This window comes from Chiroxiphia lanceolata, chromosome 4 (assembly GCF_009829145.1).
Source record: "Chiroxiphia lanceolata isolate bChiLan1 chromosome 4, bChiLan1.pri, whole genome shotgun sequence".
Lineage (NCBI taxonomy): Eukaryota > Metazoa > Chordata > Aves > Passeriformes > Pipridae > Chiroxiphia > Chiroxiphia lanceolata.
This window is the reverse complement of record NC_045640.1, coordinates 17,643,777-17,666,637: the sequence shown is the minus strand read 5'-3', so window position 1 is coordinate 17,666,637 and position 22,861 is coordinate 17,643,777. Positions and strand designations below refer to the sequence as shown.

Below are 22,861 nucleotides of genomic sequence, written 5' to 3'. Positions count from 1 at the left end.
ATAGTTGTTCAAGACAAAAACGTCTGTTGGTATTTCTTAAGAACTCTATCAAGTTTGGGTGCTAGACAAAAATGGTGAGCTGTAACTGAAAGGGCAATATATTTACTCAGTATCTGTTATTTTGTGAAAGTTCTGTGTAATACAAAAAAGGCACTATAGTACAATGATCAAGTTCATCAGGAAGGCTGCCTTTCACTAAATGCTACAAGAGTCTTACAGGAACACACAGCATCACTCCGAAAGATATTTTACAGGCAAAATACTTGCTCTAATATAAAAAGAGTTAATACCTTAGATCAGGAGTTTCTGGTATTACCTGCAGTTCACATGGCCCACACAACTGAGTATATCATTAAAATATATGGTATATATATGTATATACCATACATGGTTCCCCAACAGTTCGACTTTTTCAGGTGACCCCATGCTTAATTTTATCTGAAAAAACAACACAAATGCAGTGGAACAAGAGTGACTGAGAAAGACATGATCCTCTTTCTCCGTGGAGCTGGAACTCGAGGTAAGCACAGATGGATCACAGAATCCAAGACTGTAGATTGTAAAGAACTACAGCCACTGTTGACTAAAAACAATCAGAAACACTCCACCACATCTTATTTCAATGTGTGTTGGCAGACACCTCACCACAGCTACCTAGCAGGCAGAGTTTCCCCTGAGGCAATGCGAGAAATTTCAGTTTCATGAATTGAACTGGTATCCCAGAACTGGCATCCCAGAACTGGCATGAAGTTCAAGGTGAAGCATTGAAGAAACAGCGAATATATATTCCACACTGCTACTGTTCAGTTTTCCAAATGAGCTATAAATATTTGTGTTTTTTCAGACAGAGGCAAAGAGCTCAGAAGAGACGAAGTGTTAGTGGTGTGAGCAACAAGAAGTGTACTGGAGAATCTCTTCTAATATTGCAACAACTTGGACTGTGAAGTCCATTTGTAGTGTCCAAAAATAAATGGATGAGGGTGCAATATTGTATAATTCTTTCAATTAAAAAAAAAACACAACCCTGAGGCATAGCTGCAACTAAAGTATATATCACTTTTTCCTTCTGTTGCTGAATGCCTCTTTAGGAAGAAAGAGATTGGACAAACTGACACCCTGACACAGGTAAATTTTTGAGTTCTTCATGACTAATTCAAGCAAAGTCCACATACTATCTAGAATACACAAAGTATTTCACATACCTCAGCTTAAAGCTCCCAGAGCTCAGTCTTCTAAACACAATAAAGACTGGAAAAGCATCTTCAAAGTGAAACGATGGAAGAAGTATACAGAAGGGTCAGTTTAAAGACAAAGAATGAAAATCTTTGACAAGTGAGGGGGAGAAAATACTCTTTAAAGGAAGCTCAATACCAACAGGCAGATAAGAAGTAAGTACAGACAAACAGTAAGTTACACTGTGAAGGAAGCAACAGTAAGGTAAGCAAAGAAAAGGGGCTTGATTTGAACTACTGGTTCAAGAGAACAGACTATCTTAGCTGAAACTGGTACATATCTGAATTTTACTTGTCTTCTGCATGCAGCCAGAGGATATGTACAGGATGACAGAGAGAGAGGTACACTGCAGGGGGAGCACATTATGGTCCCAATTAGAACATATCTAACCCACTGAGGTCTGGCCATGCCACAGATCTGTTCTGATATCTCTTTCAAGTTTTCATACCACAGTAACTATGATCCAGTTGCAATCACGCATGCAGAAGGGAGAAAAAAAAAAAATCTTAATTATACTTTGTAGAATGTAATCATCTGCAATTGCTATAGTTCACAAGCAGGTCTCTATTTGTTTCACAGACTTGTCACAGCCTTCACTGTAACTTGTTTCTGATCCTGTGGTATCAACTACATACAGCCACAGAAGCTGTATGAGACTATAGAGCCTCTGTGGGCAAGTGAGCTGTTCCAGTGCTTGACTGTCCTCATGGTGAAGAAGTTGTGCCCTTACTTCCCATTTGTAGCCCATACCTCCCAAGTATGCAGCCATACTTCCCATTTCAAGTTATACTTGTTGACTCACCACTGCAATGAGTCCGGCTTGAGCTTTCTCATAAGCACCTCATAGGTACTGGAAGGCTGCCATTTTGTCCCACATAAGTAATTTTCCAGTGGGTTTTAGTTCAAGTAGAGGTACTTCTACCCATAGGCCCTCTAAAACAACAGAAGTACTTAAAGATAACTTGAAAACTGATTGAAGTTAAGAGCTGTTCCGAGTAAGTTATAAATCAGTTGTACTCTTTAATTAGAAACAGCCTATCCCATTGGGTGCATAGAGAATGACAGCCTTCCAAAACTCTAAATACGAGGCACAGATGCATTTTCTTCTACCACCATTGCTTCAGGAAGGATAGAAGGCTTCCAACTCACACAAACTTACTGGTAGCGTAAGTAATTATTTTTCATTCCTCTTTCAAAGTTAACCAAGAGAAGTAAATACACTATCTGCACATAGTAGCACACAGCACTGTACAGCTTAGAAATTGTACTCTAGAAAGGAGCACATCCACATCTTGTTTGTCAGCAGAAGTCATTACCGTCACAATCATTTGAAAATACCATGTAACATTTCACTGAAGGTCATTTGCAAAATATACATGAAGTTTAAAAGCACAAAAGCCTTTTTTCATTACAGTTAAATTTTTAAAAAATTCAATGCTTGTCAGTAATGAAACCTCTGTGTGTTCACGCAGCAGTACTTTCTACTCACAAGGACTGAGCCCACCAGGCTCCCTAAGTAGTTCCAAGATATTACAGGGATATGCATCCTCTGGAAAGGTCTAATATCAGTTATGAGCTCAGGAAATACAGAATCAACCTACAAAATTATCCAAGAACCTTAAAACAAAAAGCTAGTGCACAGCACCCAAATCATCTCCATGGGTTTATTTAACCATGAAGTCCTAAAAGTCTGACTCTGATAGGGTCAGAATAATAGAGTTCAGAATACGTGACTCCTATTGCCTCACCAGAGAATTTTATAGAGAGCTTGACTTCGACTTATATCTGAAAGGAAGGCAAGTCTTACTACTTTGCTACAAAAAACATGTTGCTGTATCTGCTAGAGGCAGAAAACATTTGTGTATCCACATCCAAAGCCACAATATGCTGAACTTCAACACATCTGGCAACTGCTGTCCATAAATGTGACTTGAATGAACATGTCATCAAGTGAGAGAAAGGCCCAAAAACTAAGAGCTAAGCAAAAGACTGTGCCAGTTTTTCCATTAAGAATTCTCTGCAAAGATCTTGTGTCTCTAGTCAAACTATTCATAATCTCATTAAGCCTAACAATATCAAGTTTACCAACCACATGAATAAAAACTGGAATCTGAGAAGTTTAGGACTGATATTACAGCATTTGGATAGCCAAGACAGTTTTCCCCAGGTTAAAAACCACTTAAGCACAGCTCCATTTTCCAGGCTAAACAGTGACTAGCTATGAAAGATATCTAACTTAGTCTCCATTTAATTTCAAGTATCTATTAGATATTTGTTTCAGTTAAAAAAAATAAAATTCTGAACAGAATCAGGATACTACTGCAAACTCAGTTTCTTATTTGTAGTACTACAGTACTACACTGTACTAGTGTACACTGCTTGAACCCTAACATATTTTCTGTTCTTCATTTTCTTCTCCCGTGAGTTTGATGTCAAGTCCAAAATTACCACAATCAATTCTCCCTACATTATGCAGAACAGTGTTTTGCACTGTCAGAGGTCTATACTCACTCTGCCTTTAAAAAGAGGGGTTTTTACTAAGAAGAAAAGAAAGAAACTAAGGCTTTTGTTTTCTGGAAGCTTCTGTATTCCTTACTGTTTCAACAGAAAGGATATTTCTATAAATAGTTGGTCACTATTCTTCTTAATTCTACCTATGGCACTAAAAAGCCTGAAAAACAAAGTAAAAGTTAGTAAACTACGCGCTGGGAAGCCCCAGTTCAATGTTTGGGAATGTGACAGAGCAAAAGAGAAGCTATGTCTGTTCTAGACACACTAAGAACAAGATGATGGCTGGGGGTAGTCAGTATGGATTTACAACAGGGAAAATTATGCCTGACTAACCTGATAGCCTCCTACAATGCATAAAGAACTTGGCAGATGAGGGGAAGGCAGTAGGTGTTGTTCATCTTGACTTCAGTAAAACTTCTGACATCGACATTCATAATTGTTGTCCTCACAGACAAACTGAAAAAGTACAGGCTACAAAAGCCAATGGTGAGGTGGATCAAAAATTAGCTGAAGTGCCAAGTTCAAAGGGCTGCGATGAGGGGCTCAAAGTCCATCTGGAGAACAGTCACTAGTGATGTACCCCAGGGGTCAGTACTGGAGCCAGTACTGTTCAAAATTTCATCAACAATCTGGAAGATGGGACACCGTGCACCCTCAGCATGTTTGCAGATGATGCAGAACTGGAAAGAATGACTGATACACGAGGTGTGTGCACTGCCTGTCAGAGAGACTCAGGCTGGAGAACTGTTCTAAAAGGAAACTCGTGAAGATCAACAAAAGAGAAATGCAAAGCTCTGCACTTGGAGAAGACTAACATCATACACCAGCACACACTGGAGAACCACCAGTTGGAAATCAGTTTTATAGAGAAAGACCTGAGGTCCAGGTGAATAAGATATTGAACTGCAGCCAGCAACGAGCCCACACACCAAAAGCTAACAGCATCCTGGGCTGTAATAGTAAGTGTTGCCAGCAGGTCAAGGCAGGTAGTCTTTCCCTACAATCAGCACTAGGGAGGCACCTGGAGAGATCTGCCCAGTGCTGGCCTCCCCACTACAAGAGAGACATGGACGTACTGGAGCAAGTCCAGGGAAGGACCACTAAGATTAGTAAGTAGGCAGACTGAAGCACACTGGGAGAAGTTGAGAGAGTTGGGACTCTTTAGCCTGAGGAGGAGAAGGCTCAGAGATATCTCAATGTGTATAAATACTTTATGTGTATAAATAAGTGATGCACTTCCTTCCCAACCAAGGAAGACTGAGCCAGACTCTTCTCAGAGGTGCACAGGGAAAGAACAAGAGGCAATGGGCACAAATCAAAGTACAGGAAAATTGCACTTAGACCTAAGAAATTGTTTGACTGCAAGGGTAGTCAAACACTGGATTAGGTTGCCCAGAAAGGCTGTAGATTATCCGTCACTGGGAGACGTTCAAAATTCAACTGAAAACAGCCCTCAGCCACCTGCTCTGATTGACCTTGTATTAATCTGTGGCGTGGGACTGGACAATCTTCAGAGACTTCTTCAAACCTCCACAATCTCATGAGGTTAATTTATTGTATTTTATTCTATAAAGTATACCACAAATAAGGAAACAGAAGTTATAAAACCTCCATGGAGTAATATAGGTTCAAGTATCAGATGAAACAAAGATGATCTTTGACAACACCTGGGATCACTTCCAAGCCAAAAAAAAAAAACAGGAAAAAAAAAAAAGGCAAAGAAAGAGGGAAGGGGAAGCCACTCTATTATATGGAATTTAACTAGAGTTTGAACAGATTCTTTAGAAACACGAGAAAGGCCTGGGGATAGTCCTGATAGGCTTGTAACTGTCTTTCTGGCACTGAGCTACCGCAGTAAGTTTTCACTCAAGTATTTTTCTATCACACCTGTACAGACATCCTGCCAAAACAAAGTTAGAAAGGCTGGTGTTCCTTAAAAAAATTAAGGGAGACTTTGCCACATTGTTTTTGATTATCGGTCTAGACTATTATTAAAGACAAGCCAGTACAATGCACTACATATTATGAAGGAGAATAAAACATTTCTTCTGATGAAGTTTCAACCAGACTCCTCATAGTAAATGAGGTAATATAACACTATGAGTCACTGAAGCTGCAGCCAGATTCCTCATACATTTTTGGAGTTTAACTGTAAAATTCCAGATAGAAGTGTGGTTTCTGCTATTAAAATAAGGAGCATCTTTGGTGTTCTTTCACATATTCTATATTAAAATGATGATAACTCAATTTTCACCTGTGGCCATCTAATATTAAATCAGTTTTAAAAAAAATTGAACTGTCTCTGCAACAAATAAATATGATTTTTACAGACTAAAACTAAAATTTATAGCATTGAGTTTAATATCAGTGCTCTGTAGAATCAATTTAAAATAGCTTCCAAACACAAAACCCCATGTGAAACAACAACACTGGCACAGTTCTGCAGATTCAGATTTAGTTTCACCATTTTGCAACAGTGCAAATTACCCATTTCAGAGGAAACAAGAAACAAGAGCATCCAGCAAACAATGTCACAAAGGATGAGCACAAAACAGATGTGGGAAAAATAAACAGCCTTCCTGCCCTGGAATTCGTAAAAAGGTCTGCAAAGAGCAAACAGGACTTCTCACTGCAATTTGACTTCTAGACCTATAAAAGGAGTCCCATGAGAAAAGACAGCCAGATGAATAAAAAATACTAAAAATAATAGCAGGCATTGAAAAGGCTTTTAGAAGAAAATTGCTCTTGGACTTATAGTTTTATCAAACATTTTGTAGTATTCTGTCATCAAAATGTAGCTATCATCTGATTCTTTTTAAGTTCCATTAGAATATTGCATCTTTTTAAATACTGTCTTCAAAGATGGCCTTTGTGTATTTCTGATTCAACAGACATTTTTAGAGAAGATATTTGAAGTTGCTTTGACAAAAGTCTGCTAATATAGAATAATTACTGTAGTTGTTTTTGGGGTTTTTTTTAACTATAAATACAGGTGCCCCAGTACAATTCACATAAGATAGTCCCACATTCCCTTGGTAAGTGATTAGCACTGCAGGCTTCAGTCTCCTGCTTGTTCCAAGATGAGGAATGTGCTATGCTTTGCCCTTAACTATGTAGGATTAGCTAAGAGAAGGATTTTTCACATCCATGATTAACAAGGAATAACTGTTCACCCCTTCAGGGCTGTTCAAAAACAGGTATTCGTTACCTGAACTCATTATTCTTCTGCTGCCTATCACACATAAGAGTGAAGGCATTAACTCTTCAAATGCTCATGTATTCAGCCTGATGCCAGACAGATAATTAAATATCAATGTTATGGGGGGAGGAAGTCATAACATTGAGCAGTCTTAAAAAACAAGCACATGCATAACACCCCCCTGAGTTGTAGGCAGTCTGAATTAGACTTTCCTGTCTGCAGCAGTCAAAACTGTTCAGAATGTACCCCAACTTAAAAAAATTAGTTCTCAGATTCAGTAAGGAACTTCCACACCAAAATAAAGACCAATATTCAGTGAGAAAAGAAACTGGAGAATAATTTCCAGCTAAAGAGCTAAGAACTTATTCTAAGAGCTCAGTACAACTTCTGTACTATATAACACAGAATCTTATGACCAAAAAACTGATTTCATTGACACTATATACGGTCAAGTACAAGATGAAATACTGTTCATTTATTGGCTGTGTTTTTAACTATGATAGTGATATAAATTATTCCTGGAATAGTAATGGTGACTCCACTGCTAATATGGCACTTTTCATCAGGGGTCCTAAGATTCCACAACAGCCTTTACACTTCACGCCTAAGTGTCTGTAAACCAGAAAAAAAAAAAATCAAATTTTGCTTCAGCTAAAACTGCAAAACTGCACCATAGAAACAGATGACATTTGGCATTTTTTCCAGAAGTCCCTGCCCCTGAATTTTGATCATAGAAGTAAAATCTACTGTTTCTTACACTTCTCTTCTGTAACTGAAATGACTATATACTATCAGAGATTCAAAACCCAGAAAGACAAAGTTCAGCCCAAACTAATTATTCTGGGATTAATTTATTGATACAGTTCACATTTAAAGAATCATGAAAATCCTGCTATTCCTCTTTTAGAAGTTAGTATTTTCCTAGTTGGAATTTACATTTTGTCAATAGAGCTAGTCAAGTAAGTGGAATAAAACTGCAGTCTCATGTCACATATAAATACATAATAAAAAGTTAGCATATAGGTTTATTTTAATCTCTGAACAGTATGTTTTATCCCATCAGTGATACAGTAAGTCTGCAACCTAAGAAAGAAAATACACATAATATAGTGCAGCTCTTTTCTAGACTAGGCAGAAAGAGCAGTACTAGTTCATAGTCTATTTTGAAGCAGCTGTTAATTCCCTCAATAAATGCCCAGGCCTGATGGACACTATTGCCCAAGATAAACTGTATTTGTTTTTATCCCAGATGGACTGTTTTATTTCTCAGTCCATCCTGCTATGCATGACTCTGCAAGATGAGATGCTCCATAAAACACCATACATTCAGAGATCATGGTAACTCCTAATTCACTTTTGATTTTACCATTTCAAAACCTACTAATGCAGCGTAATAGTTTACTACATTTATCTGACAAGGTTAGAGCTCAAATGGATAACTCTAACCCTGTAATATGTGAAACACAGCTAAACCCCACTTTATTTTATTGAATCCTATTTAATATTTTTAACAAGATCAACTCCTATTTATTGAGGTTATAATTAAGCCCTTGCTGCAGAAACTGCAAGCACAGCAGTTTCACATACAAATTTATATCCTGAAATCGAAGTAGTTGTTTTCTAACTAGAAAGAACTTTTCCTTGAAACTATTTAGTTGAAATACACTTTTCTTTCTGTGCTGTGACACATCTGTAAATTTCAAATTGTTCCTAAGTACACACCTAAGTAAATGCTCCCATCATGTTAACTTTTATTAACTTGTTTGAATGTATTTGTGGATATGGAGCCCAAATAAATAGCAAGTACAGACAATTCCTCAGTTTGACAATTTAGAATTGTGTTGCAAAAATTTAGAAAAAAGAATGAACGGTTACAAAACATTTAGTTCTTGAAATATTTCTTGCCACATCATTCAGTAATGCATTGTAAGAAACATGAAAATACAACATCAATAATTTCGATTTAAAAGCTATTTTATGTACCAACTTGATGTTCAACCTTACAGCATTCTTTTCTTGACCTCCTGATTTCAACTTATTCACACTATGCAGCTCAGGGGAGCTGGTTTTTGGGGAGGTATGGGCAGGAGGGGAGATTTTGCTTAGATACTAACTCAGAGATTGCAGTTGTTTCTGTGAGAGTAACGTTTTATCTACACACCACAGCAGAAATACGTTTCATGGGGGTTGGTGGTCTTTTTTTTTTGTTTGTTTGGGGGTTGGTTTTGTTTCTTTTTAGCTTGGCTTTAAGTCTACACAGGTAACACTTTAGAACTCTTAAGATCATAAATTGACATTTTAGAAATAAATTTTATTAGTCAAGTATCAAAAGTGTAGGGTCTTGGCCTGGAAACTTTTTAGGCCACACAAGCAACCTTTCTCACAGGAGTAATCAGTAGGACTACTCATGCAAACCAAGTTATTCACACAGTAAATGTCTGCAGAAACAGACCCCAAATTAGCATTTTAAGGGCATACTGCTGCCTCAATGGATTATTCACAAATACAGAAAAAAAAATGTGGGTAGTTTTCAAACAATTGCTGTAAGTTCTTCCTATCCTGACATGTTTTTTCCATGTTTAGCATAGTTTTAGAATGATAACAGCTGGAATCCCAACTACTAGACCTAAAAAAATATTAGGAAAGATTATCATAAAAACATTCCTGTCAGCCAAAAAAAATTTTTTTCTAAATGAAAAGGTAACTGCTCTTCTTTTTAAACAAGAGTATAGTCAGCCCTCAAAATCTGACTACACTGTATTTCTGGAGTACAAAGAACTGTACAGAAATTTTAGATTTAAGTAGCTTATAATAGAAGTGGTTCAGTCTATAGCAGCTGTCTTCAACCAAGTTTTATACTTCCCTCCAGATGGCAATGACTTGTAAAAACGCTGGGATATTTTGAGCAGTATCGGCAACACCACAGAAGGAGGTGGCCTTGGGGATAACAACGCCCTACATTTATTAAAAATAATTTTTAAAGCTGTGTCTAATAGTTTTCAGAAAGTGGAGATGTACAGTTTATCTTGCTATCTTAAGAGACTATTTCAAACTATTATAAACATCACACCCAAGATGACAGTTTTATGAAGAAAGAAGAAACAAGTGTTTAATTCCACATTCTCATAAAGAAATCGTTTCAAAAGGTTTTGTCCCCCATAATAAGCAGTAGTCTCTGGAAATCCATAAATCCTCCATACCTAGATCCTTTCTGTTTCCCTGCCATGAAGCAGAGATAGATATATAAATATAAATATATATATATATTTACACATACCCAACACTGATACATCACTGTGGTCTATGTCAGAGGCTCACGCAACATAGCAGGTCGTATCGCAATCCCTTCCCTGTGAGAACTGCCATGTACTGAACATCCACATGCTCTTTAGAGGCCCTGCTCAGGTACATGGGCTCATACAAGTAACTAGTTAACATAGAAACTCTTGCAGATGTTAAATACAGGACAGTCAAGATCATTAATTAGTTATGATTGGTTATTTCAGCAGACAGAGCATCTACACAACGCAACAGACCACGTGATTCTTCCACTCAAGATACAGGCAATGACAAAGCCATATTCGTGGCAGACTCACTGGTTCAGGCAGTATTGCACCAAACTGGCTTAGACTGGAGCCTTAAGATTTCAGCCCTTAAAGTGCTTCAGGACTGCTGGAGACTGGGACTAAGTAAACAGTGCAGTGTATATCCATTTATTTGACTGAAGATTTCTCACAGAAGTATCCAACTAAAAGGCTTACAGGAAAATCACCTTAGCCAGGGTTTCTCCAGCTACTAAGTTCCCACAGATCTATAACTTACTAAGTTGCTAGTTTCCACCTCATTTTCCCTCCCAGTTCTTACAAAGCAGGCATACCTGTACAATCATTAATTGCAAACTGAACATTTTTACTTTAACACAGGGCTGCTGTAGTAAGAATCAGTTGTTACAGCAGTATTTATTGTAGCCTTCAGTTCCATTGCACTTCTACAATTACTCTGGTGTGACACAATTTCCCACTGTGAAGCATATTAAGTCTAAATAGCTGTGTGTACATACTACCACATCTACCTTTTATACTAGAGATTTGTTACTGTTTTGGTAAGCTACAGGAGAAACCATCTGAGAGAGGTATACATACAGATTTAATCAAATCACATCCTAAGCAGTTCCTCTCTTCTGAAGAGAAGGTTGAGAGTTTCTCTCTGAGATTAATTTTGCAAAATGCTTCAAGTCATCCCTTTCATTAGAGAGAGCTGAAGATATTCAGCGTTTTGGATTCCACATTCTAAAAAGGAGTATACACAAGTAACTCACTGACGAGCCAAACAGTTCCCTGGAAATCAGAGTAATTGGTCTAAAAAAAAATCTGTAACTGAAATTCCAGTTAAAAGGGAAAAAAAAACCCAAAAATAACCAAAAAAACCCACCACTTTGGTTAGAGAGATGGGTATTTTTTTTCCCCAAAGGGTCACTACAGTGAAAGTCTGTTTTCACATTAAAGAAAGTACTGAACGGGAAATATATTTTAAAATTCAGCTTGTACACTAGCACAGGATATTTCAACATAAGAAATATTAAATGTAAACAATCTGATAAACCAAATTGAGTTCATTTAAATTGTAGTAAGCTTCTCTTATACCTTCCACTGGTACGCTAAAAGGTCTGTGTCAGGTATTCTTTGAGAGCAGTTTGGCACTTTACATTTCGAGTGAAAATGTGATATCCTACACTTACACATAGAAAAAAAAATAAAAAGCTTTAAAGTGCTTGCTATTTAATGTATAAAAGAAAATACTTGAAGGAAGTGCTCACAGGTTTCCTGAGAAATCATTTTGGTTTTCAGAATCCCAAGGAGATGAATTGGCTGTCAGATAACAATGTGCCTTCATCAGATGGACTTGGCAGTTGTAAACAAGAAGAATTTTCTCAGCTTTTCCTCACAAATATGAAATATTTGCTCTTAGCCAACAGCTGGGGCGGTTTAAAGACATTCTGCATATATATTCAAATTACAAGTCACCCACACACCTAACACTGACTGAATTCCAGCAAATTAAAGAAACTGACAAGCGTTGGAGCAGATACAAAATAATTCTGAAGACAAAACACAATCTGACTTCATAGGTCTAAATAACTAAATTTTCAAATGTCAGTTTGCCTGCTGAATAGTGAAGAAAAATAGCTCACAAAAGTAGCCATAATTTCTCTTCAGAACTAGTGTCTTATGTAAATGGAAAATATCTACAGCTGTCCAGTTATCACGGAAAAACAAAAGAAAAAAACCAGAAAATGTAACGGCAAAATACAAGCACATCAGACAAATAAGTTTTACTACTGAAGTTCATTTTTATCTAGTATTACAATTCTATACTTCAAAAATATTACCAGTAAGTGCCTTGAAATTATGACAAGTTTAAAAGTTTTTCGAAATTTGTTAATAAATCAGATAGCAAGATCTTACTTCAATATAATCAAGAAATAAGGCTGACTATAAACTCTTTTAAGACTTTGCAAGCATTTGGTATCTCAGTGTCAAACCAGATTCACAGTGAAAGCATGAGTCTTTTAATGTTTATTAATGTTTCATGTACGTGTGCTTACTTTTGCAATATGAACTAAACTGTTGTTTAATTTTTTTATCTAGACCTTATAAACCAAATTTAGGTATGTGTATATGTTATTCCAATATATACCTCAGCAGGAGAAGCTGTACTAAAACCCTATGCTTTGTACAAAGTTTAAAACACATTGTAAAAAGCATTGCATTAAGTGTTTTAATACGACTTAGAAATGCATAGTCAGGTTTTTTTTGAAGAGCAATCAATCTCATTAAAATTTATTAAAAAAAAAGTTGTACTATATAATAACACTTCCATTTTTAGGTCAAAAAGTTACTTTGGTTTATTTGAAAAAATGAGGTAATTATCTCAAATACATAATATTTCAACTATTATAGAAGTATCATAATTACACTGGTGGTTACTAAGTCTCTTGAATAACTTTGTCAAAATGACCAACCAAACCATAATGGTTTGTGGGGGTTTTTGTTTTAAACACACAGCAGCTGTGGATACAAAGCAACTTTAATAAGACAAACCATGTTCAGGCCAGTGCTGCTTTTCAATGGATTAAAGCAGAAATACTTTTATGAAGTTAAAGCAGCAGCATATGAAAAACTAAACAAGAGCTCAGAGGCATTCTTAAAAAAAAGGTGATATAATGAAAATGCAGCAACTAAGATGCCTAAGAATGAAGGCACCACTCTCAAGTTCTACATGAACATACATTAATACAGTGACATTCTTGGACTTTTCTGACTCCAAACTGAAACTACGTCCAACAATCAGCATCTTGCCTTTAACAAGTCAAGTGTCCCAAGTTGTACAATACATTTTAAAAACATATGCATTTGAAGTGCAACAAAATAAGAAGGCACATACTGAAAGTTAAGCAGCTATCATGAAAAGCTAAGCTAGTTTGGGAACTACTCATTTTCTAGGTCTCACTGCAACCAAGCAGGTGTTTGTACTTCAGCTTCACCACACAAGATCCCCTCATCTCTGCTCCATCTTCTCTCCCCGCAGTACTCAATCTTTTTTTTTTAAATCCAAATTCAAATAATTTTTGAAAGCTAAATTTTTCTAAGCCTTTGTAAAAGCTTTAATCATATAAAAACTGGAGTAGAATTCAATTACTGCTTTCATACTACATAACAAGGCAACATTTTATAACCAGTAGTTACATCCAACAAGACATTGCATGAAACATCTAACGTCTCCAAGACTAGCACCTAACACAGTATGTCCAGACAGGTTTTTTTGGTGTATTTATGTTTTAAAAAGTCCTTGTGCATTCAAGATTCAGGTGACAATATCTGATCGTATTCAAACTATTTCTTACAGGACAATTGCAGTTTAAACTTCAAATCTGGACTGTTCATGAATGCTCCCCTCCCAGCCGAGTGCCATACATACTGCTTGAGAATTTCTTATTTCTCTTCAGTCTCAATAAGGCTAGAAGTCCCAAGTTTGTAAACAAAAACTTGAAATCTGAAGCCTGAGTACCTTAACACACAACTAATTTGACCAAAAAAAAAGTTAACACTTTTAGAATGAAAAATACTTACAGCCTCTCCAGCTCTTTTAAATCCTGGAATGCTCCTCTCTCAATAGTACTAATCTTGTTTTCCATGAGCTGACTGAAATACAGAAATTTTTATATATAAGTTTTAATATCTCTGAGATAAGTTGTTGTGTTAACAGTGGTCATTTAGAGGTAACCACATATTCATTAAAACAGCTATCCTAGAGCAACATCCACTTTAACCTTCCAGACTCCTGTCATCAACAGTTTACATGGGCTCATATACCTAAAAGAAGGAAAATAATCTTTGGAAAAAGAAACAGGAACTGATATGACATTCACTCATTTAGTTTAAGAGTCCCAAGTTAAAAAACTACACATATGCTTGCACACACATCACTGCTCTTCGGCAAGCTACAAGACTCCAGTGGAACAGTATGAAGGGGATATTAGTCTCACATGAGAATAACAAAACTAAAATACTGAATCGTGGTGTTGGGAGAAACATCAGTGAAAGACTGTACAGAGACTGTAACCATAACAGTAGTTCTGTTTTGTAACAAAATTCAAAATTACTACAACATTATATTCTATTTCGGAGAGAAACAGAAAAGGATTTTATAAGACTGCTTGTTCAAATTAAACCAGCCTTATCAAATAAGTAGCTAGATTTTGTCCTCAGAAAAAAAGAAAAGCCTACAAAATTTTAAAGCCTTCAGAATGCTTGAAACAAAATTGTTTATAACAAACAAAAACCCACCAAAACAAACCAATCAAATAATTCCTTTCTCAAATTCACTATTAAAGTGTTTGGTTTTTGTCCAGAAACTGCAGAAAAACAACAATCATCGACTGGGATTTGCCTTTATGTTCAGTAAAGGAATAAATTTTTTCTTAATAAATTTCCCTATAGTTCAGGTTGAGAGCACCCATTTTCAGTGTAAACTGTAAATTTCATAAACCTCGAACTGAATTAACTCCAACCACTTTTAGCGGCTCTTACTTGTAATACACATCAAATTAAATCCTCAAGTTCTCATAACCTCAAGGAGATATTAAAAAATTTAGGCAAATTATATTTAAAGCAATTGTTAACTTATGAATAAGTGTATAACACATGGCAAAGAGGTTTTAAGTTCAGATGCAGTAGCACAATAGTTAAAAAGTAATAACCTATCCACCTAATGAACTGAAAAGTAACTACAAACTCTAGCATCAGTCCTAAAAGATATCAACGATAGAAAGAGAAAACTTACAGAACTCGAAGATGCCTGAGACCAGCAAAGTCAGTCTTCGTGATTCTTGTGATGTTATTTCCATTAAGATCCCTAAGAAGAATAATTTATAAGCAGCAAAATTAAAACATTCAAAAGCTACTCTTAAATTGTTTTGTTTGTTTTCACAGGCACAGCATTTTCAGAAGTTAGGAGACGCAAATGAACACAACAAACCATTCCTACAACTAACACCACGTGAGTTCCTGATTTCCAAGCAACTGAACCAAGGTTTTGAATCTTGAAAGCAGTAGTTTGAAACTTTGTAACAAGAGACTCTTAAAAAGTCAATTCTGCCTCCAATTATAAAGCTCATATTTAACTTCAGCAACAATCTTTAACAACAGAAGAGTCAAGACTCTCGGAACTATAAATGGTTATAACTGCATTTAGAAAACCACTAAACCTATTACATATATATATGCTACGGTATTTATTTGGCTGTTACAAAATTAAGTGACTGAAACAAAGACAATTTTAATTTTTGAGCCACTTTCAGATTTCCTAGTATGGCCACAAATGTGGAATAGAGCTTAATTTCCTATAACAAACACTAGGTTTCACACAAGCATAACACTGTTGGAGTAAATGACAGAAAATATGATTTTACCAAAACTTATCTCTTCACTTGCTGCACAGGAAGCTATACTGACTGCACAATGAGAAGCATGTTCAGAAGCAATGGAAACCTGCATTTAGGCCCTAGCATTTCTGGTCATACTTCTGAACTACTTTTTCCTCTGGAGTGTATGCCTGTTTTTCATAACCTTTTGGGTTCAAGATACAAAATTCTCCCAATTCCAACCACTACAAATAAAACCAGACTTGGCAATTCCTGAGGTAAGCCATTAGGAAGTGGTATTACATGGAAGCTACTCTAACAATTACAGCTCATTCCCAACGCAGTCAGGAAAACAAAAATGTATTTTTTTAGTGTTTTATACCACATGTGGCCAAAACACCACTGCAAAGAAACCACACAAGTCTCAGGAGAAATGTGTCCCTGATATTCTTCCTGAATGAAATCCACCACTCCAGACGTGCGTTCATATGCCAACACTTAAATGACTTATTAGAGAGCAAGAAATAATGCGCTCACCTCTTACACTCCCTAAGACCTCTGAAGGGCAGCCTGATATAATAAATAACCGACCACATGTAGAAAACACCCCTAGCCACGGAGTGCGCGACAGGAGGGGAGGGATCACCGCTGTGGCACGACTTAGTGCCCTGCGAGTGCGAAGGCGGCTACCGCACCCCGGCGCGCCCTCGCCCGCCGGCAGATACCGAGCCCCGCGAGCTCCCGCGTCACGCCGGGGCAGCGGCGGCAGCGCGCCCCCGCCCGCCCCTCCGTGCGGGAGGGAGCCCTGCGCGCCCGGGGCCTGACCGCCCGCGCCCACGGAGCCGGGCCCGGCTCTGCCTCGGGGAAGGCGAGCCGTAACAGCCAACTTTGCCGGGAAATGGGCGCCGGCGGGGGGAGAGGCCGCTCCACCACCGCCTTGGGGCGCCTCCCGGGCCGCGGCGGTGCCCGCCGCCCCCGCTCCCCGCGGAGGAGGGAACCGCGCTCTTCACGGCGGCTTCCCGGGATGGAAGGCAGCGGCTGGCAGCAGCGCACACCTCTCTCGCGTCTCCGCGCATCGCCGTGAAGCGGGCACGGCCAGCGGCAGGAGTAGGGAACAGAATCCCCCCACCCAAAGGGCATCAGGACCCCAAACCCGGCCGGCGCCGGGGTCCACCTCAGTCCGCCAGCCGGCGGGAGCCCGGAGGGGAGCCAGAGGCTGAGGAGCGGTCGCCGTAGCCCGGCCGGGTTACTTACAGCCTCTCGGTGTTGCGCGGGATGTTCCTCGGGACGCCGCGTAGCGCCAGCCCGTGACAATCCACGGTGCTCCCCGAGCAGGAGCACTGCGCCGGGCACGGCTGCGGCGCCACCGCGCCCGCCATCGCCAGCAGCAGCCCCAGGGACAGGGTGAGCTTCCCCCAGCCGCACATCATCACCGCCCGGGCCCACCGGCCTCGGCCCCGGGGAGGCGCGGGGCGCGCCGCCCTCCTCCTCGCCGCGGGGAGCGCTCCGGCAACTTTCAGGGTACGGAGACAGCGAAGTCCGTTCTATCCAAAGCCAAGTCAAGAAAACAACCCCGACAAAGTGAGGCGGGTGGCACCGCTCCGCGGCTGAATGCAACTTCGCTGGGCGCGGGGCCGGGCCCGGGCCGTCCCTTGCTAAGTCCGTCGGTGGCGGGGAGAGGCGGCACTTGGGGTCTCGTCTTCACGCACTCCCTGCGATGGCGAAGCAAACCCACAAGGCTTAGGGTGCGGCGGAGTTGGGCGAGCTACTTATCTTCCTCCTCGCCCCTTCCAAAGCCGTGACGCCCCGCTGAGCCCCCAGCGAGAGGCCGCGGAGCTCAGTCCGCCCCAGCGGCGCTCCCTGCGCGGCGGCCCGCGCAGCGCTGCAGCCGCTCCCACGCGCGTCCCCCGCCGCGGGCCGCTCACAGCCCCACGGGGGGCGGCGGCGGGGCTGACACCGCGCACACACCGCCCTGCCAGAGGCGCCTTAGCAAATCATACCCCTCTCGCAAGCATTCATCAAACTGTCTCAAGGAAGGAGGAGGGAAGGGGGGGGAAAAAAAAAAAATCAGTCAAACACACAAGATGCTGTTGGGCTTGGCTCTCCACCCCCCGCGCCCCCTCCTGCTGTACGCTCCCAGGCCAAGTTTAGCAGGAAAGGGCTGGTCCTACAACACGATAATAATAAGCAGCCGAGAAGTGATTCGTTGCCCTGCTGGAAGGGAGTTCATCCACGACCTTCTCCTCGGTAACAGATCACAGTTATAGATCCTCCTGTGATCCTGGGAGCACGGCGAGACAGAGAAGATAACAAGCGATGTGCAGCGAGAGCGGGAGGGGCGGGGAGAGGGGGTGTTATTCTGCTCCCCGTGGTCTCCCGGATACCGTGGTTTTGCTGCGGCAAAGGCACCTGATGGGAAAGGTGGGAAGTGCTCAGTCCTTCCACGTGAGGCCAGTTCAGCAGCTCCTGGGCTTGCTGCAGTAAAGGGAGCAACTTTCCTCCTCTCCCGAAGCCCACCGAGGTTACAGCGCCTCGGGAAGGGTTGGCTCCCCTTCCCCTGCTCCCGCCGGTGCACCTGAGCTGTCGGTGCTGGTGCCGAACAGCCCGGCCCGACCGTCGGCTCCCCGGTGGCGGCGCTTCTCCGAGGCGGAGGGGGGGAGCGGGGAGCGGGAGAACGGAGGCGACACGCCGGCTCCCTCCCTCGCACCCCGAATCTCTCCGCTTGAACAATGGGATAGCACCGCCGCTCGCAGGCCGGCCGGCTCTCCTTCCCGCCGCAAGGTGCCTGCCGCCGCCCGCCGAAAGTGCTCCCCGAGCGCGGCCGCCGGCCGAACGAGCCACCGAGCTCTCCCCACGCGGCCGTACGGCGCCCCCGCCCGCCTCTCCCGGTACAGCGTCCCTCGCCCCGCTCCCACGGAGCCGGGAGCGCCCCACGCGCCGCCCTATATAGGGCCGGCCTGGCCGCGCCCCCCCGGCCCCGCCCGCAGCGCCCCGCGCCGCGCTCACTGGCTGCGCCGCCGCCCGCCCCGGCCCGGCCCCGGCCCGGCCAACGCGGGGCGGGGGGTGCGCGGCGGCGCCGGCGGTGAATGAAAGTTGGGGGAGCGTGGCGGCGGGGGAGGCAGGTCTCCCCATCCCGCCCGGGGAGCGCCGCGGAGCTCCCCTCCCCGCTGCCCTCTCCTCGCCCTTCTCCGCTCCTCTCTCCGCTCCTCTCTCCGCTCCCCGCCGCACGGAGCTCGGAGTTGCTCCGCGGAGTTTCTCACGCAGCCCCCTCTTGCGCGTCTCGAGCGCTCCGCGAGGAGAAGGAAGGGGAGAGAGCAGGGCTGGGGTCCGTCGTGATGCTCCAGTGTGTTTTACCTGGAGAGAGAGAGCGGGCTGAAACGCCCCCGGCTGCACTTGGGAAATACCTCGGGCGTCTCACCGAGGGTCTTGCCTGAGAGAGAGGATGAGGATTTTTGTGGCATGCTCTTCAATTGCAGTTTTACTGCGAAACCCACCAGAATCTCTCATCCATTATTTTCGAAAATAAAATAAAATAAAATGGGCAAGTACATACAATACAGTAAAATATGTCGACCAGCGACATTAACACTGCTGTGCTTGTTTAAAAAACACCTTCCATTTTTAAAAAAATTCTAAATACATGCAGTGTTCCTAATACATTTTCCCAGTGTGTTGTTTATTGTCAGTATGTCTTCAGCATTTTTTAGGAAAATACTAGGTTGCATCTTAACAACATTTGAATTGTTTTTGTTCTTCCTTGCTTGTGAATTCAGTTCTATGCGATTCATAACAGCTCTTGAGACCCCAGTAATAGGTGAAAGTGATTTGTCTTTCATTAGACGGCAAACCCCAGCAGGGATGACTAAGCCTTCAGCAAGGTGTAGCTTGGAAATGCTCAAGGGAGTCTATCGTTTCTTCCATATGGCTGGGTCCAGCTGAGTCTCTTCGTCCCTGGGGTCTCTGCTGCACAATCCCCGCAAGAGGCTTACTGTCTCTTTTTGCCCGTTACCAAGAGGACAAATTCTGTTCTCAGAAATGCTATTCTAGAGCTGAGTTAATCTGCTGAAGTGGAAGCCAACAAAGTTACTCCTGACTTCTCTTACTGTAGAATGCGAACCCAAAGGAAAATTGCTAAAAATGCACCTACAAAAGCTTTTTAGTTTTTGATCCATTTATTTAGAAAACATTCAGTAAATAGGGTTGTTTCACTGTTTTCAAGTACTGATAATGGCATCTTGGGTCTTACAGAGAGGCAAAGATACTCCAGTTTTTACAGTGATGCAGAAAGGAGAATTCAGTGAATGTAGGGGGAATTCGTCAGCTTCCCTGTATAAATGATTTTCACTCTTTTCTCCCATTTGCTTGTTTTGAGTCTTTACAAAGGATTTCAAAAGGATTTTTCAAGTTTCTAGCAAGCAACAGAAAAGAAGAAAAATCCTTAATCTAACATATTGCTTTTATGCGTCTGCTAAAATCCTTTATCATATAACTCCAGGCAGACAAAAACCAGAAAAAAACCCAAATATTAACAAATGTTAACCATTCAGTATTTTTCATTATTTGTTTCAGCAAGGTACCAGCAATGTGCTTAGTTCTGCAGAAGACACCAAGATAAGAAACAATAAATCTTTTTGATATAGTAATTCTCAGAAAATCTAAATCAATTCTTAGAGCACTAAGCGTTGCTAAACTTCTTCATGTAGAGCTGATTCAAAATCTAAACTAGTCTTAATTTAATACACTTTGTTTCCAAAGAGAAGTATGCTAAATATAAGCAAGATCAATTTTTATTCCTATTTGGGGGATTCATTGATTTTTAACATGCCCACTTTTGAAGCATACCTTTCATTCATTTAGATTGATTTTCTTGAGTGTCTTGCCTGCCAGCATATTGAAACTGTTTGTGATCAAAACTCTTCAATGGGAGAGCTCCCAATGTCTGAATTTGTCTGACCATGAGGCCTCTCAGACACACTCTAGTATCACTGCTGGAATATGAACCTTGTCCCACACAGCGCCCCATGGCTGCAGAATCAACTATAAGCCACTTCCAAAGTTATGAGGGAAAATATTCCCATAGAGGAAGAACCTAGACAAAAATTTTAATACCAAGATATATTAAAAGAAAAACAATTGGAAACATTCATCAGTGGAAGAGCAAAAATTTAGTTACAGCCATTTTGGAAAAAACTGACATCAGCTAAAAGGAGTTTTCTCTTCGCTGGATTTCTTTGTACAACATTCCACCCTTTGAAGGGTAATATAAAGGGATACTCAAAAAAGCTAAGGAGATCAGAACTATTAGCATAAGGAGATCAAAGTCAATAATAATAGGTAACATCTTCAAAACAGGATCCAGAACATCAAAAAAGCTGCTACTCCCAAATGAGGTTGGTAACAGTGACTATGGCTGAGCACAAAACTCTGTGCTGACACATCTGATGTAGACACATCTGAGTGAGCTCAGTGAGCACCATCAGCTCTATGAGCATCACTATTGCTTTACAAGGACACTAGACCAGAAAGATACCGAACTAAATGACTCATCAATTTGTAAATAACTGAAGGTCAATAAGGTGATAGAAAAATGGCCAACAGAGGCATTATGAATTAAAAAGAGTATAAACTAATCTGTTTTCCTTCTTTGACACGGTAAGTAGCTTCTGGGTAAGGGGAAAATATGATAGATGGTGATATTAGCAGGCCATTTAGCACCATGCATATTAACATTCTCCTAAGCAATCTACTTAAATATAGTCAAAATCTAATTGTTGGAATGTGGGCACTAAACTGAGTAAAAAAAATCCAAAGCCTATATTCAGAATATGGCTGATGGTCAGTCTGGGAGTCTATAGAAAGTAAACTCTTTTAAAAAGCTGTTAAGACTATTATGCACTGAATGATTCCATTAGTGATTGAAAATTAAGTATAACTATTAACAGATGATACCAAAGTGGGAAGGGATGCAAGGAGATTGCAAAACGGAAGGACAATTCAAAATTATTTTGATAAACTGGAGAAAACACATTTGATTAGTAAATTTTAAGGAAGACATGAACATAACGTGTTCAGAAAAGAAATTCAAATACATAAATGCAAAGTAACTAGCTGGGCACCAGCAGTCCCGAGAAGGATATGGAGGTGAAAATGTATCATCTTAAATTTATGAGAAAGGAGACTCCATTACAGAAAGGTACACATTATTATGATGCATTATATGATGTATATGTTGCATAAGGAAGGTAGGCATTCTTAATTGCTTACTAATTACTAAAGCTTCATATAAGCTTCTGTCAACTTTGAGTAGGCTAAAGTGTTCCGTTTTGGACACCTTTCCTGAAGTATGCTGTAAATAAACCAGAGAGACTCCAGGGAACAGAACGAAGAATATAAGTTTAAACAAACATGAACTATGAAAAGAAGTTTGAAAAAAGTGCAGTTTCCTAGTTTAAAAACAAACAAACAAACGAACAAGAAAAAACCCTCACCCTGAATAAACAACTGAGGCAAAGAAAAGAAATAAAAATACTTTCTTTAATTTAAATGCTTCTGTAAGCAGCACAGTGCTCAGTTAATATTCACAGCCAGTAAAGGGCTTAATTTTCAGGAAGGAAGGTTTATGAATCTGAAAAGCTGAGAGTAAAGAAGGCTCTGTAAACCAAAAGACCATAATTGTATTTTCTTCATTGCCCCAAAACCGAACTTTTGCTGAAAATTTTTAAACAGGTTTAACACATACTAGATAAGAATTATCCAGATGTACTGGATATTTCAGTGTCTAATTTGGGACATTAGATAATTGTCTTTTCAGATTCCTTTCAGCTATGATTTTTCATGGGCATAAAAAAAATAGCAATATTAATAATTGTCAAAGAGGACATCTGGCTGTGTGTATTAATTGCTTATTATTTATTATCACATATTTATAATTCAGGATCATCTAGTGTTTCCAGTCAGAATTGTCCTTGGAAGTGAAGTGGTACAATAAAAATAGG

At 40.5% G+C, this 22,861-nt stretch overlaps 1 protein-coding gene across 11 annotated transcripts in view; it reads right to left on the bottom strand.

The window, feature by feature from the left end:
- The window catches only part of SLIT2 (slit guidance ligand 2), a 264,559-nt gene extending 246,798 nt beyond the window's left edge, over positions 1-17,761 (bottom strand). For 6 of the 11 annotated variants that reach the window (XM_032685977.1, XM_032685975.1, XM_032685980.1 and 3 more), the window contains exons 1-3: positions 17,121-17,750; positions 15,287-15,358; positions 14,074-14,145 (exon numbers count right to left, since the gene is read on the bottom strand). In XM_032685977.1, coding sequence (XP_032541868.1) covers positions 14,074-14,145; positions 15,287-15,358; positions 17,121-17,296 — 320 coding nt within the window. In that variant the 5' untranslated portion in view covers positions 17,297-17,750. Of the gene's footprint in view, positions 1-14,073; positions 14,146-15,286; positions 15,359-17,120 lie in introns of all 11 variants that reach the window. The other 5 variants (XM_032685981.1, XM_032685984.1, XM_032685983.1 and 2 more) reach the window with 4 other exon arrangements.
- Between the last annotated feature and the right edge of the window lie 5,100 nt (positions 17,762-22,861).